The sequence below is a fragment of the Oncorhynchus keta genome, chromosome 10 (genome assembly GCF_023373465.1).
Source record: "Oncorhynchus keta strain PuntledgeMale-10-30-2019 chromosome 10, Oket_V2, whole genome shotgun sequence".
Lineage (NCBI taxonomy): Eukaryota > Metazoa > Chordata > Actinopteri > Salmoniformes > Salmonidae > Oncorhynchus > Oncorhynchus keta.
The window spans coordinates 28719241-28738090 of NC_068430.1; the positions used below are offsets into that span (position 1 = coordinate 28719241).

The 18850-nt window shown below is 43.1% G+C and overlaps 1 protein-coding gene across 1 annotated transcript in view; it reads left to right on the forward strand.

The window, feature by feature from the left end:
* LOC118388478 (leucine-rich repeat-containing protein 38-like) overlaps positions 1-10319 on the forward strand; it is a 29623-nt gene extending 19304 nt beyond the window's left edge. Inside the window, exon 2 of the mRNA XM_035777601.2 lies at positions 3720-10319. Coding sequence (XP_035633494.1) covers positions 3720-3967 — 248 coding nt within the window. The 3' untranslated portion in view covers positions 3968-10319. The remainder of the gene's footprint in view (positions 1-3719) is intronic.
* Positions 10320-18850: the final 8531 nt, after the last annotated feature.

An 18850-nucleotide genomic window follows, 5' to 3' on the forward strand; every position in this document is an offset into this window, starting at 1 on the left:
TAATCAGCACAAGGTAAAAATAAATATCCACTGTCACCTAAGCAGGGATTCATTTAGTGCTGGAGGAAAATAGGGCCTGTCGTCGTACCCCACTAGGAGCAGGATATCGTAAATACAGTAACTCCAACAGGACTCTGCAGGCAAACTTTGCTCTCCAATCTCATTAATCAAAGTGTAGGGAGATGCTGGGGCAGAATTACTAGAGACAGGCCCATCTCAGAGCCTAAGGCTGGGTCTCCTGGGTCATGAGTTTGCAATGCAAAGTTCTGTGTGAAAAGCAGAGGCCATTCATCTCTTATTGAAGTTGCCAATACAGCTGGTTTTAGCAATGTAAAGGATCCCAAGACTATATCCGACTCCTCTCAACTTTGAGTGGAATTTATATGCAGCCTCTTTATAAACTTTCTTGGGTTGTCCAGGTGAACTTTCCATCTGACCATGCAATCCCATGTTATACCTGTTTTTTAACATGGGAAGCCTATAATGTATAGGTGGTGCACATTTACACTGTAGTGAAAAAGCTAACAGTATGGTTAGGTGTGTGACGTTGTCATGCACTTCAAAGTTATATGCGGAACAGCAATGATTTTAAATGAGTGGATGTTTTACATTTAAATAATTTAGCAGATGGTCTTATCAAGAGCGACTTACATTTAGTGCATTCATCTTAAGATAGCCAGGTGAGACAACAACACATCACAATCGTATCATGTACATTTTCCCTCAACAAAGTATTTATCAGCAAAGCCAGTGCTAGTGGGAAAATAGGTTGGGGGTGCCGTGAGAGTTATTTAAGATTGTTAAGAAAATAAAACAGATCTGATTATATAAAGTGATCTATAACAGTGCTTTGGTTGGCATAACTTGTCAGCTGCCATAACTTGTCATAACCTGTGGTCATATGGTCATAACACTGTCAAAACCAATATTTACACCTGTTGTGACATATATTGTATTCTTTTCTGGTTATGAAACCTACATAAGAGTGTCAAACCCCACAGAAATATGATGAGATGAACACATACGCCTATCTCTCTGTCCATTCTTGTGTGGAATTTGATTTATTAAAAAAAGACTCTGCTAATATGAAAAATGGTGTAGAATGTAAAAATAATTTTGTAAATTATCTGACATGCAAATACGATGATAGATTCATGCAATACTTTTACTATAAAGGAGATCTTTCTCCTCTTGTCCACGGTGGTCTTCAAACCCACAACCTTCCGTCCGCCAGCCCTGCGCATCAAATGTCCTGCGTTGCCATGTAATGCTTACAGGACGAAGAACAGTTTCTAAAACTGCATATCTAAGGCAAGGCACTGGTCTGTACAGAAAGTGAGAGTAAACGGTAGACACGTTCTCTACTATCCACTTTCATTCATTATTTTGGGTATAGGGGAGGGTCACTTGCTTTTTTTCAGGGAGGATTTAGGTGAAATATATTTGATGAGAGGGCCATTCATTTTCATTTCAGAGAGGTCCGAATTTTCTCCATGTAACCCTCATTATAAATAACGGTCACTCCCTTAGAAGAAAATAATTAGTCCTGTGCCACCAGATGCTCCCAGATTATGAGCGAACACATGGTCAGATGACGAGAGAGCAGCTGGAGTGGTGTTCTCTGGGAAAAAAACATGTCTCCATCAGGGCCAAAAAGGGCAACATAGACTGAGATGAACTCAGCCTTATTGACAGCAGATCAGCAGTTCCAAACGCTGCTGGAGACTAGGAATTCCACATGGGTTGTGCACGCAGGGTAAAATAAATTAGAAGGATTGCAGCTATGGGGTGGGGAGGGTCTGTAAAACCTAAAGGGAGAGGAGCGAACTGGGATGGGAAACACACATACTTGCCAAAGCTACAAAATAGCAAAATGAGATTATCAGAAAATAACTAGGTAATATAATCAAGTGAGCCTTCCTCTCTTTCCTTCCTTGAATAACTCCATAGGACAACTCTGCAGATCAACTGTAACATAATCCTTTGACACCTAACATTTATTTAAAAAAATATGAGAAAACCAGCCACATTCCACACTGCATGGATGGCAAGTCCTAAAGCAGAGTGGATTGTAATGTTGACAGCAGAAAATAATGAGCTGTGTGTGTGTGTGTTTGTGAGAGACTGAGAAAACATATATGCATGCATGCTTTGGCATGTGGCCCACCTCCAATAGGCTTTCTCTCTGCCCACCTGTCAGTTAACATTTTCATTGATATGTCTAGCTTTTTCATCCCAGTGTAAAGAGCCAATTTATTTACTGTGTGCGGTTGGCCTCCCAAGCGGCCAGCCTTGTTCGAGTAGAAAAATGTTCTCATTTTATAGCCTTGCTAGGTGTTGTCATGCACTGTGTTGACAATGGCCTGTGCTGTAACTAGGAAACAATGTAATGGGAAGAAAGGGATGTGGTCAGCTGTACAGTGATGAATGTAGAGGTCAGAAGTCAATAAGAGTGTCAGTGTCGGGGACTAACCAGTGCCCTGCAGAGCTCATGTGTAAGACAACTATAAACATGCCTTTCAATCAAAAAAGCCACTATGTATCGAATCAATTCTCTTCATCATGTGGACTTGAGTCAGATATGTTTCTCTACAAGCTAAACAGCCATGATTGTAATGCAGAACACTATACAGGAGCTAATTTGACCAATTCATCAGCTGTTTAACCTTGCAGTGTTTTAAAACAACATTATTGCAGCAGGCAATGTCAAGAGGCTTGTTTGTTCATTACTTTCATTTCTATTCTAGACAGCATAAAAATCAATGAGGTAGTAGATAAACGAATGCTTTATTAGCTCAGCTGGCAATTTAGTCCTGGATTGAAAGTACATATGTATTATAAGGGTGTTTGAAGTTGCCAGAATACATCATTCCATTTTGTATCTGTTCAGCTGTGGGAATTATATAGCCAAGCCACCTGAAGATCTCTCTCACACAGCGCAGACCTCAAAGCCTTCCATATGCATAGGTAGAATCGGTGGAACTACTACAGCCTGTAATCTAGCCAGCTCTCTCATCTCACATAATGTTATCCCACCAGCACAGCACAGGGCACAACGGCACTTCAAATATTTACTCAATGTTAACAAATTGGTTCAGTGAGGCTATGATCCACAGCTCATGTCACCTTGGGACTCAGAATTAAGACTAATGACATTACGATGGAGAAATACCCATGGTTTGGTCGTTCCTCAAAATGGGATGAGTGGAAACTAACCTTGAAATCCACAATGTGTTGTCGTTTTTGTCATTGTAAACGATATGTCAAAGTGACTTGGCACTGGCGAGCATGACAGACCAATTTATTATGGTTACATCATGAGATGAGTTAAGTGAATGTGCTCCTTATCTCTGGTTGTCCCAGACAATGCTGTAAATAAAAAACAAAGGTTATTCCAAGTGATTTGTTTGGTTAATTGTCTTCTATTTACCGCCAAGGATCATAATTCATAGAATTTGAAACCAATCCAGACTTTCCATTTAGTAAATAAGACGTAATAAAATGAGTATTGGAATAACAAAAACTCTTTATAGGTTATTATTGCATCTAGAGGTCAATATCTCGATAGTTATTAGAATTGCTGTTATTTGTGAAGGTTAATATAATTGTTTCTGCTAGAGGGGACAGTTTGTTTTACATGATGATAATGTAATAATGGGGACTATGTCTGGGGTTTCTGTGTGGTCCTAATCCTATTCCTCTTCCTTGTCCCCTTGTAGGAGTGGAGGGCATGGAGTGTACATTACCCATGGACGGCAGACGGGTGTCCCTGAGCCAGCTATCACAGGACAGCTTCCGGGAGTGTCAGATCACCCTTACCTTAACAGACTTACTCATCATCATATTTTCTGGCATCTCTGTGTCCGTAGTGGCCATCATGACCAGCTTCTTCCTGGCCTCCATTGTCCACTGTTTCCAGCGCACAAGCAAAACCACTAAGGGAGATGAGGAGGAGAGTGAGGAGTGAGACTGACTGTGTCCCAGAGCACGCATGAACTGACACTTCATCTGGCCTGACCGTGAGACCAGGCTGCTGCCCAACATGCTGCTCAACCTGCCGCCTCACACAGGTGGAGAACTGGTAGAGGAATAGAGGGATTGAGTGACACATTTTGCATTGGTTTGTGGGGTTTTCCAAAAGCCCTGATACTGCAGATGCTGTTCTCTCTGCATGTGTGGAAAATATATAAACATGTCCCAATGAGTTATAGTCACAGATAGAATAGATCATTCTCTATGTCTATGGTGGTGACAGTGTGCTGTGGTTGCTCTTTAAAAGCATACTGAATAGCTCTTTAATGCACACAAATTCACTGGTGGTTGATGATTCGATAGGAACACCAAGATGTAGAATAAATAATACGTTTATAAAGAGTTGCATACTTTGCAGTTAGCTTTTCAGTGCCCAGCCTAGATCCAAACAAAGACTTATCCAAACAAAGACATTATTAGACATAACACAAAAGCAAGTAATACAGATTTTCAGAAACTATTTTCATTTGATTTGACATTTTTACATCTTACAGACGTTCATACAGAGTCATTAAACTGTGATTTATTTTGAAATGAAGTAGCTATAAGTAGCCGCAGGCTCTTAGCCAATACTAAATACTCATTTTGGGCTCTAAGTGAAAATGTTTGTTGAAGGATACAGTACGTCTCATATTGAACCAGGGCCTTAGATTGCCATTGTAATCCTTGGGCGGGTCACCTAAGCGTTGTTTTGGGCCAAAACAGATTGAAAAACACTTTCAGTGTAAATTTAAATGACTAAAACCAGATATAAAGTATGCACAAAAGATAACAAAGCTATATATATATATATGTTTTAAATATACACTTTGAGAACTAACAATCACCAAAAGCTAGGCAGTCAGGGAGAATTGAACACTTCAAAAACAATGCATTTAGCCGTGTCGATTTTGTTATTATGTTCGAGCATTAGAACACAGCATTAGCCAAGGCGAAATCGATAGAATTGCAGGGAATTCGCTTTAAATCTGCTAAGATTTCTCTCAGCTCAAGGGATTTTTATTTGAATTGCAGTAAATTGGCTTAAAAATGCTCAAATGTCTGTACACCATCAAGATGGGGGCCGCTAAAATGTTCAGCCACACCGACGAGCCGACCGCACCCAATGCCACTCCCCGAGCTACGTCCAGTATAATGGAATGTCCTGCCTTCTCATGGAGTTCAATATGTTTTATTTTGGGACTGCCCCACAGGTTAACTAGCGTTCTGCAAAAATAGTTTTGCTGTTGCAGAATGCAATATTGATTAAGGGCAGCAGGAGGGTTAAAAGGAGTGTTCTGTGATGGAACATATAATTCATCTGACATATGCAGGTAGTCTCCGAGGTCTACGGATGGTTTTATATCCAGTATATATCCACAGATGTATGTATCAATGGAAATATTGTTACGGTTTTCTTCCGTCGAAGGAGAGTCTGACCAAAATGCAGCGTGGTAATTTCCATACATGTTTATTGAACGACAAAAACACGAACAATACAAAATCAAACAAACGGAACGTGAAAACCTATACAGCCTATCTGGTGACTACAAACACAGAGACAGGAACAATCACCCACGAAATACTCAAAGAATATGGCTGCCTAAATATGGTTCCCAATCAGAGACAACGATAATCACCTGACTCTGATTGAGAACCGCCTCAGGCAGCCATAGACTATACTAGACACCCCCAAGATGAAACACACCACAAAAACCCATGTCACACCCTAGGCTGACCAAATAAATGGAGATAAACACAATATATTTCGACCAGGGCGTGACAGAACCCCCCCCCTAAGGTGCAGACTTCCGGACGCACATCAAAACAATAGGGAGGGGAAGCTCGGCACTGAGGGGAAGCTCAGCACTGAGGGGAAGCTCAGCACTGAGGGGAAGCCCAGCACTGTGAGGAAGCCCAGCACTGAGAGGAAGCTTAGCACTGAGAGGAAGCCCAGCACTGAGAGGAAGCCCAGCACCGAGAGGAAGCTCAGGCAGGTAGTTGGATCCGGCAGATCCTGGCTGGCTGGCGGGTCTGGAAGTGTCTGGTTGACTGGCGGATCTGGAAGAGTCTGGTTGACTGGCAGATCTGGAAGAGTCTGGCTGACTGGCAGATCTGGAAGAGTCTGGCTGACTGGCAGATCTGGAAGAGTCTGGCTGACTGGCAGATCTGGAAGAGTCTGGCAGATCTGAAAGAGTCTGGCTGACTGGCGGATCCTGGCAGACTGACGGATCTGGCTGCTCCATGCAGACTGGCAGCTCTGGCTGCTCCATACAGACTGGCAGCTCTGGCTGCTCCATGCAGACTGGCAGCTCTGGCTGCTCCATGCAGACTGGCAGCTCTGGCTGCTCCATGCAGACTGGCAGCTCTGGCTGCTCCATGCCGACTGGCAGCTCCATGCAGACTGGCAGCTCTGGCTGCTCTATGCCGACTGGCAGCTCCATGCAGACTGGCAGCTCTGGCTGCTCTATGCAGACTGGCAGCTCTGAACAGGCAGGAGACTCCGGCAGCGCAGGAGAGGAGGAAGGCTCTGGCTGCGCTAAACAGGCGGGAGACTCCAGCAGCGCTGTAGAGGAGGAAGGCTCTGGTTGCGCTGAACAGGCGGGAGACTCCGGCAGCGCAGGAGAGGAGAAAGGCTCTGACAGCGCTGAACAGGCGGGAGGCTCCGGCAGCGCAGGAGAGGAGGAAGGCTCTGGCTGCGCTAAACAGGCGGGAGACTCCGGCAGCGCTAAACAGGCGGGGAGACTCCGACAGCACTGGAGAGGAGAAAGGCTCTGGCAGCGCTGAACAGGCGAGGCGCACTGAAGGCCTGGTGCGTGGTGCTGGCACTGGTGGTACTGGGCCGAGGACACGCACAGGAAGCCTGGTGCGGGGAGCTGCCACCGGAGGACTGGTGTGTGAAGGTGGCACAGGATGGACCGGACCGTGAAGGCGTACTGGAGAGCCTGAGAGCAGGACTGGCACAGGACGTGCAAGGCTAGGTAGGTACACAGGAGGCCTAGTGCGTGAGGCTGGCACAATTTTCACCAGCCGACTAACACGCACCTCAGGACGAGTATGGAGCGCTGACCCAGGTGCCATTAAATCCCCGACACGCTCCGTCGGGCGAATATCGTACTTAAAGCACCAAACTAGCAACTCCCTCATAGCTCTCTCCTCCACTTTCCCCATTAACTCCTTCAGAGTCTCTGCTTCACTCACCTCCAACACTGGCTCTGGTTCTGGTCTCCTCCTTGGCTCCTCACGATTAACAGGGGGAGTTGGCTCAGGTCTTAACCCTGACTCTGCCACACTCTCCCTGAGCCCCCCCCCCCAATAAATTTATGGGGCTGACTCTCGGGCTTCCATCCGCGTCGCCGTGCTGCCTCTTCATACCAGCGCCTCTCCGCTTTCCCCGCCTCCAGTTCTTCTTTGGGGCGGCAGTATTCTCCAGGCTGTGCCCAGGGTCCTTTTCCATCCAATATCTCCTCCCAAGTCCAGAAGTCCTTTGATAGCTGCTCCTCACGATAAACAGGGGGAGTTGGCTCAGGTCTGAACCCTGACTCTGCCACACTCTCCCTGAGCCCCCCAAGACATTTTTGGGGCTGACTCTCGGGCTTCCTTCTGCGCCGCCGTGCTTTTCTCTTCAACTCCATTCTCCTATAGCCTTCCTCGCACTGCTCCAGCGAATCCCAGGCGGGCTCCGGCACTCTCTCTGGGTCAACCGCCCACCTGTCTATTTCCTCCCAAGTCGTATACTCTAAACTTTGCTCCTGCTGCCGCTGCCTGTCACCACGCTGCTTGGTCCTGGTGTGGTGGGTGATTCTGTTACGGTTTTCTTCCGTCGAAGGAGAGTCGGACCAAAATGCAGCGTGGTAATTTCCATACATGTTTATTGAACGACAAAAACTCGAACAATACAAAAACAACAAACGGAACGTGAAAACCTATACAGCCTATCTGGTGACTACTGTAACGGCGTTCTTCATTTGTCGAAAGAGAGTTGGACCGAAATGCAGCGTGGTTGTTACTCATGTTCTTTAATGAATGAAGCGCGATACATGAAATAACTTATACAAATACAAAACAACAAACGGAATGTGAAAACTAATTACAGCCTATCTGGTGAACACTACACAGAGACAGGAACAATCACCCACGAAATACACAGTGAACCCCGGCTACCTAAATACGGTTCCCAATCAGAGACAACGAGAATCACCTGACTCTGATTGAGAACCGCCTCAGGCAGCCAAGCCTATGCAACACCCCTACTAATAACACCCCTACTAACATCCCAATAACTACAAAACCCCAATACGAAATACCACAAAATAAACCCATGTCACACCCTGGCCTGACCAAATATATAACGAAACACAAAAGGCGTGACAACTACAAACACAGAGATAGGAACAATCACCCACGAAATACTCAAAGAATATGGCTGCCTAAATATGGTTCCTAATCAGAGACAACGATAATCACCTGACTCTGATTGAGAACCGCCTCAGGCAGCCATAGACTATACTAGACACCCCCAAGACGAAACACACCACAAAAACCCATGTCACACCCAAGCCTGACCAAATAAATGAAGATAAACACAATATATTTCGACCAGGGCGTGACAAATATAGTAAACACAATTTTAGAAAAAGATTTACATCTTCCAGATGATACATGTTCCCTAGATTGAGAATTGTGAATTGTGTAAAATGCCATACATATAACCTAATAAACAATGATAATTATAGATGTAGAACCAAAATAGAATTGATGTGTCAAATACTACACTTTAAATGGTGACCGTTGTATCTGAGTTTGGCCCCAAATTCCACTGAGTGGACTAGTGTTGCCTATATCTGCCAAAGATTAGGTTTAGAGGAAATGGGCATTAGGGACTTCCATGTGGATTATGTAGTGTACAGTGTTGTAGAGTTGGTCCTTAATAAAAAGGAATCCAGAGTATAGCCAAATAACATTGAATTGATGTAACTGTAAAATCACTTATGGTCTTCATGCAGATTGCAATTAGCTTTAAACCTTGATTAGCTTGCTTAGTCAAATGTATCGTTTAAGCTAGTTGGTTTCCTCTCACATGGCAAGAACAAAATACATTTAAAGCTATGGTTAAAAAAACGGTATATTCACGAGAGGATGTAAAACTGCAAAATGCAAAAAGCCGAGCAAAGAATAACATCCACAGTGGAAATTAAAAAAGAGAGAACATTTATGAATGTCAAATAATTTTGGGGAGGAATTACATTATGAACAGGGCAAAATATAATGTGCAGCGTTTTCGAGTGATGTGTTTCGCAGTGGGGAAAAGAATAAGACAAATGTGGCCTTACATGTCTTGGAATCAATGTACACCATACAGTTGATGCACAGAGATGTCATATAAAAGGGAGACTTCAGAGCTCTCAGATACTATCCTTGGTTGCTCGTTATGTTCTGTATATTGTTTAGTGTTGGATTTCATCCAACATTTTCAATGGGATAGTTTGAGCAATAAATGAACCACAAACTACTTTTCATGGAATATTATAGTTTATATTACAGCCTACAGATGATAGTTTCTCATACCCTGAATATGATGTTATCTATCATCAGTGTTGGATGCATATCAAACACTGGTTGTCAATGACTACAGAGGAGACCAAGTTCATAGATTTTCTTGGCAACACTGCATAGGATGAACAGCTACATGAATAGCTTATTATTGTTTGAGAAATGATTAAATGGTTCAGTTAACCTTTCATATGACCATCATACAGTATGTGTAGCATAACATTGAGACATATAACCATAATGAAGACACTGAGATAAATACACGTCTGTTTATGCAGTTTCCTGTGAACATAGCATTGAGTATGAAGTAACAATAATAGCAATCTATGAATTGTCAAGCATGTGTCATTCACAATATTCAGTATAAAGGAAATTAATTATCCTGACTAATCATCCATCACAGTGGGTAATGTGACAGGTATTGGTTTTTACCATGAATAAGCAACCGTGTGCAATAACAAATATGTTTTACATGAATCGTTAGCATAATGGAAGTTCAGTTCCTAAAAGACACAGAAATACAAGTAAGTACAGAAGATAACTTCTAACTACTATGTAGTTACAGTGAAATTATATGACAAATGTTTTAGTTCGCTTGGAGCAATTTTCAGCATGCCGTTTCTTTAATTAATTTGATCATTTGTAAGTTATTAATTCATTTATCGTTAGATACGAACAAAGCATGTAACCCTAGGTTTTATTTCTGCTTTCCAGATTCATATGTATATTTTTCTATTAAAGTCTATGGGATGCAACTCTTCTGTGTCTTCTCATATCACATGGGAGGTCTCCTGGCTGTCTGTGCCAGTTCACCTGGACAATGGTTCTATATCCTTGAAGAACACGTGTCGCTGATGGATACTGTTGTATGTTTTTCTTGACTTAAAATAATATGATGTCACTCCACTTTATGTTTAAAAAGTTAAACGTTGAATCAAGGCTGTTAAAAACAATTAGCATGTTTGGAAACATATGGTGTGACCTTTGTGAGCTGTCTGAATCCATGTCATAGATAGTACCATTGGGTTGTCAGCGTTAAAACTGTTTAAAATCATAGGAAAGAAAGTCAATTAGGCTTCTTCTGTATTTCTGTTGCCAGACCTGTAAGCCTTCACACGTAGGGACATACTATTTTGACCAGGTCATTGCATTATTCTCGTAGACTGTGAAAAGGTCCTATTGTGTCAACTACATAAATCATTAGCATATAGATACATGGCCAGGACATCCTCTTCATCTTTGACATGCATTTATACATTATTACCTGGTAATAAGTCACACTTCAAATGGCATATCCAATCAAATTTGGCATAGATCTGACAATAGGCTATATGCAATCAGTTGGTAGCATTTAGAAAAATGATGTTCTTTGCACAGTTTATTTTGCTAAATTTGTAATTCCAACAAAAAAAGCTATGAGCAACATTGTCAGAGCAGGATGCATAATGTATGTGTGCAAAAAACACACACAAAAAAAAGTGCATTTTGAAATTATTATCTGTCTTGTTTTTTCACACACACACACACACACACACACACACACACACACACACACACACACACACACACACACACACACACACACACACACACACACACACACACACACACACGCACACGCGCACACGCACACGCACACACGCGCACGCACACACGCACGCACGCACGCACGCACGCACGCACGCACGCACGCACGCACGCACGCACACACACACACACACACACACACACACACACACACACACACACACACACACACACACACACACACACACACACACACACAGGCATACATGGTCATAGAATCTCACACCACTCTTTTATAACACACTGAGGTACACTCTCTTCCCCTGTTGTGATCACTGGATACAGCAAAATACAAAAATAGAATAACTACAGTAACTGAATTTGGTCAACTCTCAACTCACTGCTCCACGTTAACTTTCACAAACTAAACTTGTGATGATAATGAGCTAGTACATGGTATTATTTCCTGATACCAGTCAGGAAGACCGATAATGGTTTGTTTGATGGGCTCAGTCAGTCCCTGAGCCATCCTGTGTTCTGCAGTGAACATATCTGTAGTAACTGCATGCTTCGATATCTACCACACACTGTTAGCACAAAGTGCGTATGCAAATGCTGTTCTATTTTTGGCAAGGCTGATATATACAGAAGTAAGAGACTTTAAGAAGTCCTTGTATCTCTCTCTCCTCTGTATTTGAGCTGGTTGGTATTGATATAATCTTTTAAAAGGAATTTATAAAATTGTGAGGAAAAAAGTTGATGTACTATAATTATACAAACATATTATGATGCAAAGTTCAACACACAAAAGGAAATGCACTATTCCAAATGAATGGCACATATGTAAATGGTTCACTTTCACATCTGACAGCGTTGCTGCGATTGCTCAGGTGAACATAAGTCGTAAAGGCATGTCAGTTGGCTGAAATCAGGCCTCGCATCTGTGCATTTAGGGGAAACCATTTTATTCATTGGTCATACAAAGGCATGTGTTTCTTCCTTTGAAGATTTCTACACGTTCTGGCACAAACACAGGTACCTCACTGTTATGTACTATAGTGTTAATCACGGGATGTCTTCAAGCAAAGATCAGGACTGGAGAGTGATCTGACTGAAACAACATTTCCATATAGGCAAAGAGGACATAACCCCAACTACAGACTTAGCAGGGGGAGTGTCTGTTAGAGAGAAAATCATCTCTGGGCAATCCATACTCAAACAGCGAGGAAGGGGCATTAATAGTATGGAATGGGTTTATCACCTGAGTGTGAGCCAATGAACAGAGCCCGGAGAGGGTGGTGTTGATGATGAGTATTTTCCTATCACCATTTACCTCATTTGGTTGTCATGGCTACACAGCCAGAGGCCGGTGCTCTTGGAAGGCGAAGAGGGAACGGAGAGGGGAGAGGGAGAGATGTGGAGAAGCATGGCCCTCAGCATCTCTGCCTTGCATTTCCCTCTCCCACTGAACTAACTGGACCTGGCATCTAATCACTACGCCCCTGTGAACTGATCTCTGACTCCTTCCTCCAACTACTATTCCTCAGAGGAGGCTGGTGGGATTGGATATAGGAAGATGGGCTCATTGTAATGTATGGAATGGAATCAATGGAATGGTGTCAAACACATTGTTGTGTTTGATGTGTTTGGTATCATTCCATATACTCCATTCCAGCTATTATAGTCAGACCATTCTCCTATGGCTCCTCCCACCAGCCTCCTCTGCTATTCCTCCTACAACTCTGACTCCTCTACAATGTAATATGATCTAATAGGGAATTTTTTCATTGACTCTTTTTTGGAATCAGCCTTTTTTGACCCCATATTGGCATTAGAGAAACAGTAGTGTGTCCTTCAAGATTAAGGATGATGTATTTCTGCCACTAGTGACCTCTATTCCACACATACCAATAGATACTCCTACACTAATCATTTCAGATTACAGATTATTTTACATCCAATCATCTCATGTGTTTTCAGTCATTTTACGCAATCTTGCAATGTCATACATATTACATTGTCCCTCCAAGTATATGCACAGCACACATTCTCTGTATGACCTTGAAAACGGAGTCTCTCAGATGGAACATGATTGCAGTTGATAAAATTCTGTATAATTGATACTACATGTTTTCACCCCCTCATACTGTATGTACTGGAAGTGACTAAGCTGCCAACAGTCCGAGTCACAGTCATCCATCCTATGACCTGGAAACCAAGACAGGAAACTCAGCAGCTTAATAAAGAGAAAGTCAGATAACACTGTGAAAGGAAGGTTTGGGCCTTCTGGCCCACAATGGGATTGGAGGTGATGGAGGAGGGTCAGGTTGCTGTGGTAAAAGGAGCCACCCCTCATACTTAGCTTCACCTAATGTAACAGGTGTGAAATGGCTAGCTAGTTGGTGGGGTGCACGCTAATAGCGTTTGAATCGGTGAGGTCACTCACTCTGAGACCTTGAAGTAGTTGTTCCCCTTGCTCTGCAAGGGCCGTAGTTTTTGTGGAGTGATGGGTAACGATGCTTCGTGGGAGGCAGAGTTTGATGTGTGCAGAGGGTCCCTGGTTTGAGCCCAGGAAGGGGTGAGGAGAGGGATGGAAGCAATACTGTTACACTAAGACTGTGTGCACAAGGACACGGGTGGTTTCAACTCTGGAGCTTAAAGGTAAGGAGTTGAAAATAAAATGTTGGCCGATCCCGATGTCTATATACAGTTGAAGTGGGAAGTTTACATACACCTTAGCCAAATACATTTAAACTCAGTTTTTCACAATTCCTGACATTTAAACCTAGTAAAAATTCCCTGTCTTAGGTCAGTTAGGATCACCACTTTATTTTAAGAATGTGAAATATCAGAAATGACTTAATTCAGCTTTACTTTTTTCATCACATTCCCAGTGGGTCAGAAATGTACATACACTCAATCATTGCACCTGTACATAGGCCATCTGTAAATAGCCCATCCAACTACCTCATCCCCTTACTGTTATTTATTTTGCTCCTTTCCACCCCAGTATTTGTACTTACACACTCATCTTCTGCACATCTATCACTCCAGTGTTTAATTGCTATATTGTAATTACTTTGCCACTATGGCCTATCTATTGCCTTACCTCCCTTATCCTACCTCATTTGCACACACTGTATATAGACTTTTTATATTTTATTATTGACTTTATGTTTGTTTATTCCATGTGTTGTTGTTTGTGTTGCACTGCTTTTCTTTATCTTGGCCAGGTCGCAGTTGTAAATGAGAGCTTGTTCTCAACTGGCCTACCAGGTTAAATACAGGTTAAATAAAATTTAAAATAAATTTAAAAAAGGTCCTTTGCTGTTATTCTGGAATTGATTTGCCCTTTTCACACCAAAGTACGTTCATCTATAGGAGACAGAACGCATCTCCTTCCTGAGCGGTATACCGGCTGTAGTCCCTTGGTGTTAATACTTGCGTACTATTGTTTGTACAGATGTACGTGGTACCTTCAGGTGTTTGGAAATTGCTCCCAAGGATGAACCAGACTTGTGGAGGTCTACAATTTTTTTTCTGAGGTCTTGGCTGATTTATTTTGATTTCCTCATGATGTCAAGCATAGAGGCACTGATTTTGAAGGTAGGCTTTGAAATAGATCCAAAGGTACACCTCCAATTGACTCAAATTATGTCAATTAGCCTATCAGAAGCTTCAAAAGCCATGACATCATTTTCATGAATTTCCCAAGCTGTTTAAAGGCACAGTCAACTTAGTGTATATAAACTTCTGACCCACTGGAATTGTGATACAGTGAATTATAAGTCAAATAATCTGTCTGTAAACAATTGTTGGAAATATTACTTGTGTCATGCATAAAGTAGATGTCCTAACCGACTTGCCAAAACTACAGTTTGTTAACAAGAAATTTGTGGAGTGGTTGAAAAACGAGTTTTAATGACTCCGAATTAAGTGTATGTTAACTTCCGACTGTGTTTGACCATATAATGATTGTCAGCCCCTGAGAAGCTAAAGTGTCATATCACAGCCTCATAATCTGTCCTGATTTGTGTTTGTGTCACATTAACAACTTGTATAAGGGACATTGACAGAGATACATATCTAGCTGTCTGACCATAAAAATCTAAGAATAGCAACACACATGCCTCAGTCTTTGAGAGGAAGACATAGTGATGAGCATCCAAGCATTCAGTTGGCTAACTGCATATCCATTGCACCAAAACAGACAGTATCTTGTCTGCTTCTAGACATAGGGAATGGTAATTACACAGAATAGCAACTCGACCCTTTCACCCCATCAAAAATAAATGAGGGATTAGCTTTAAATTCCACCTGTGTGGAAGTCACATGTAGCACAGTAAAAGAGATGCACTGTGATCTATAGAACAAGAGGGCATGGAACATTGCCTTTAAATGTAAATCACTCTGTAAAGCTGAACTGTAGATCAAAACAAATCCAATTTTACTTGTCACATGAACCGAAAACAATAGGCCTTTCTGTGAAATGTTTCCTTACAAGCCCTTAACCAACAATACAGTTCAATAAATAGAGTTAATACATAAACTGAAGTAAAAAAAAAATTGATTCAATCAATAAATAACACAACAAATGTACATAACAACAACGAGGCTATATATACTATATATATATAGTACTGGTACAGTACTGAGTCAATGTGCGTGGGCACAGGTTAGTCGAGGTAATCTGTAAAGTGACTATGCATAGATAACAAACAGCGAGTATCAGTCGTGTAAAAAGGAAGAGGGGGGGTTAATGTCAATAGTCCAGGTGGCCATTTGATTAGTTGTTCAGCAGTCTTATGGCTTGGGGGAAGACGCTTTTAAGGAGCCTTTTGGTCCTATACTTGACGCGCCGGTACCGCTGGCCATGTGGTAGCAGAGAGAACAGTCTATAACTTGGGTGACTGGAGTCTTTGACAATTTCTTCTTCCTCTGACACAGATTGAATAGAGCCCTTAATGAGGTCAATTTATTACCCATTATTGAAATTCCTATCACAATCCTTTATACAAAATACCACCAAGACACTGATAAGTAAGTGATATTAAGCCCCATTTGCAGGTGTCCTTTGTCCTGATCTTGTCCACATTCTCATTGTGCCCATACTTTTAGACAGGTATAGATGATTAAAAGGCATATTGTGATCTGATTGTGATATGATCTTATAAGTGTAAACAGACAAGATCAGGATAAGATCAGGACAATATCAGGATAAAGGACGCATGTTAGAACCAGGTATAAATGGGCCTTCTGTCTGTAGTTAAGGCCATCTAAAGTTAACAAGGTGAGCGAAGGGAGCAAGGTGACTCCTTAGTGTTTTGTCTTGAGGCAGTTGTTATATAACATAAACCTTTATTTGAGGGCTTTAACCCCATTAAGCCGTTGATTAATTGCATAGTCCTGAAAAGTCATTTGTTGTGAAAAACTATGATATCATATAAAGTGCCCAACAAGATACATCAAGCTGAACAGTGAACACACTGTTATAGTGACATACTATAAATATATATAGGTTTCCATATGGCCTACTTAAACTTTGAAGAGACATTGCGTTGAGCCAGCAATAAATTGCAAAGTCAATATGAACTATATAAGCAATATGAGGTTGGAGACGACTTGGAGCCAGAGTATATTTGTCTGTTTCTCCACTTCAATCACTTCTGTTTACCCAACAGCTCTCTCTCTCTCTCTCTCTCTCTCTCTCTCTCTCTCTCTCTCTCTCTCTCTCTCTCTCTCTCTCTCTCTCTCTCTCTCTCTCTCTCTCTCTCTCTCTCTCTCTCTCTCTCTCTCTCTCTCTCTCTCTCTCTCTGTATGACTTCTAATTAATTGACATGTGTATCCCTCTAGCCCCTCTGAAGCAAACCTTCACTGTTTGTCTGCACTCCAGCCCTGGGATACACTCACAATGAGGCGAAGAGAGAACAGTTACCTGGAAAAGGTCAGCCGTGTTTGTACTACTTCACCGAATCCACATGAGTCAAGTGCAATTAATGCTTTGTACTTGGGCCTGGAAAGGGAAGTACTGTAGGGGGTGGACACAAGGGTCTAGAATAATGGACCGAAGCGAGCCACCAAAGGACAACAGGATTTAATTTGAGAGGACCACTGTCTTAGTAGCTATAAAATATAGGTTATGATGCCACAATCACTAAGTGATTTACACAAAGAATCAATTAAAGTGAAATTATGTATTCGTGTTGTTTTTATCAACCAATTCGGCTTATGCTTTCCATGCAGGTTAAACATGACTTCAATAACATTACAGTATTAACATGGTCAATCTTTATTTTCATCTGTATCTCTCCATAAATCTGTCCTGTGCTGATGGAGCTTATAGCGGTGGTGTAGGGGAGGGGCTCCAGCCTATAAAGGGGGTGTAGGGGAGGGGCTCCAGCCTATAAAGGGGGTGTAGGGGAGGGTGTAGATGGGGTGTAGGGGAGGGGCTCCAGCCTATAAAGGGGGTGTAGGGGAGGGGCTTCAGCCTATAAAGGGGGTGCATTGGAGGGTGTAGATGGGGTGTAGGGGAGGGGCTCCAGCCTATAAAGGGGCTGTAGGGGAGGGGCTCCAGCCTATAAAGGGGGTGTGGGGGAGGGGCTCCAGCCTTGGGGTGTAGGGAGCGGCTCCAGCCTATAAAGGGGGTGTAGGGGAGGGGCTCCAGCCTATAAAGGGGGTGTAGGGGAGCGGCTCCAGCCTATAAAGGGGGTGCAGGGGAGGGGCTCCAGCCTATAAAGGGGGTGTAGGGGAGGGGCTCCAGCCTATAAAGGGGGTGTAGGGGAGGGGCTCCAGCCTATAAAGGGGGTGTAGGGGAGGGGCTCCAGCCTATAAAGGGGGTGTAGGGGAGGGGCTCCAGCCTATAAAGGGGGTGTAGGGGAGGGGCTCCAGCCTATAAAGGGGTGTGGGGAGGGGCTCCAGCCTATAAAGGGGGTGTAGGGGAGCGGCTCCAGCCTATAAAGGGGGTGCAGGGGAGGGGCTCCAGCCTATAAAGGGGGTGTAGGGGAGGGGCTCCAGCCTATAAAGGGGGTGTAGGGGAGCGGCTCCAGCCTATAAAGGGGGTGTAGGGGAGCGGCTCCAGCCTATAAAGGGGGTGCAGGGGAGGGGCTCCAGCCTATAAAGGGGGTGTAGGGGAGGGGCTCCAGCCTATAAAGGGGGTGTAGGGGAGGGGCTCCAGCCTATAAAGGGGGTGTAGGGGAGGGGCTCCAGCCTATAAAGGGGGTGCAGGGGAGGGGCTCCAGCCTATAAAGGGGGTGTAGGGGAGGGGCTCCAGCCTATAAAGGGGGTGTAGGGGAGTGGCTCCAGAGGTCCAAATGTGGAGGGTTGAAGCAGATGGTAGTCTCCATCACCATGGCCACAGGCATGGCTGGGATTGGCAGGAGGGAGTGCCAACACAAGACTGGTTGGGGGGGATGGTGGTGTTCCACATCTGTCTGGATTTATTTAGCTCACAGATCAAAGGTGAAGAGAAGATACAGACAAAGAATAAGATTATTTACCAACTGTGTAGACTTTTCCCTGAAAGACTGTAATATTACAGTGCTGAAAGCATTTCTGTGTTTACAGAAATTAGCAATGTGACAACAAAGCGATGGCAGCAACTCATCCTGCTGTTTCCTACTATCTCATTCAGGGAAAATGTGATTCACTAACTTCAGCTGCCAGTGTCTTATGAGAATGTTATGAGGTGGATTTTGACGTTCTGTATGATTTATTATATAGTTGTAGGACTTGTATGGTTGTTAGAATCAGCATATATACA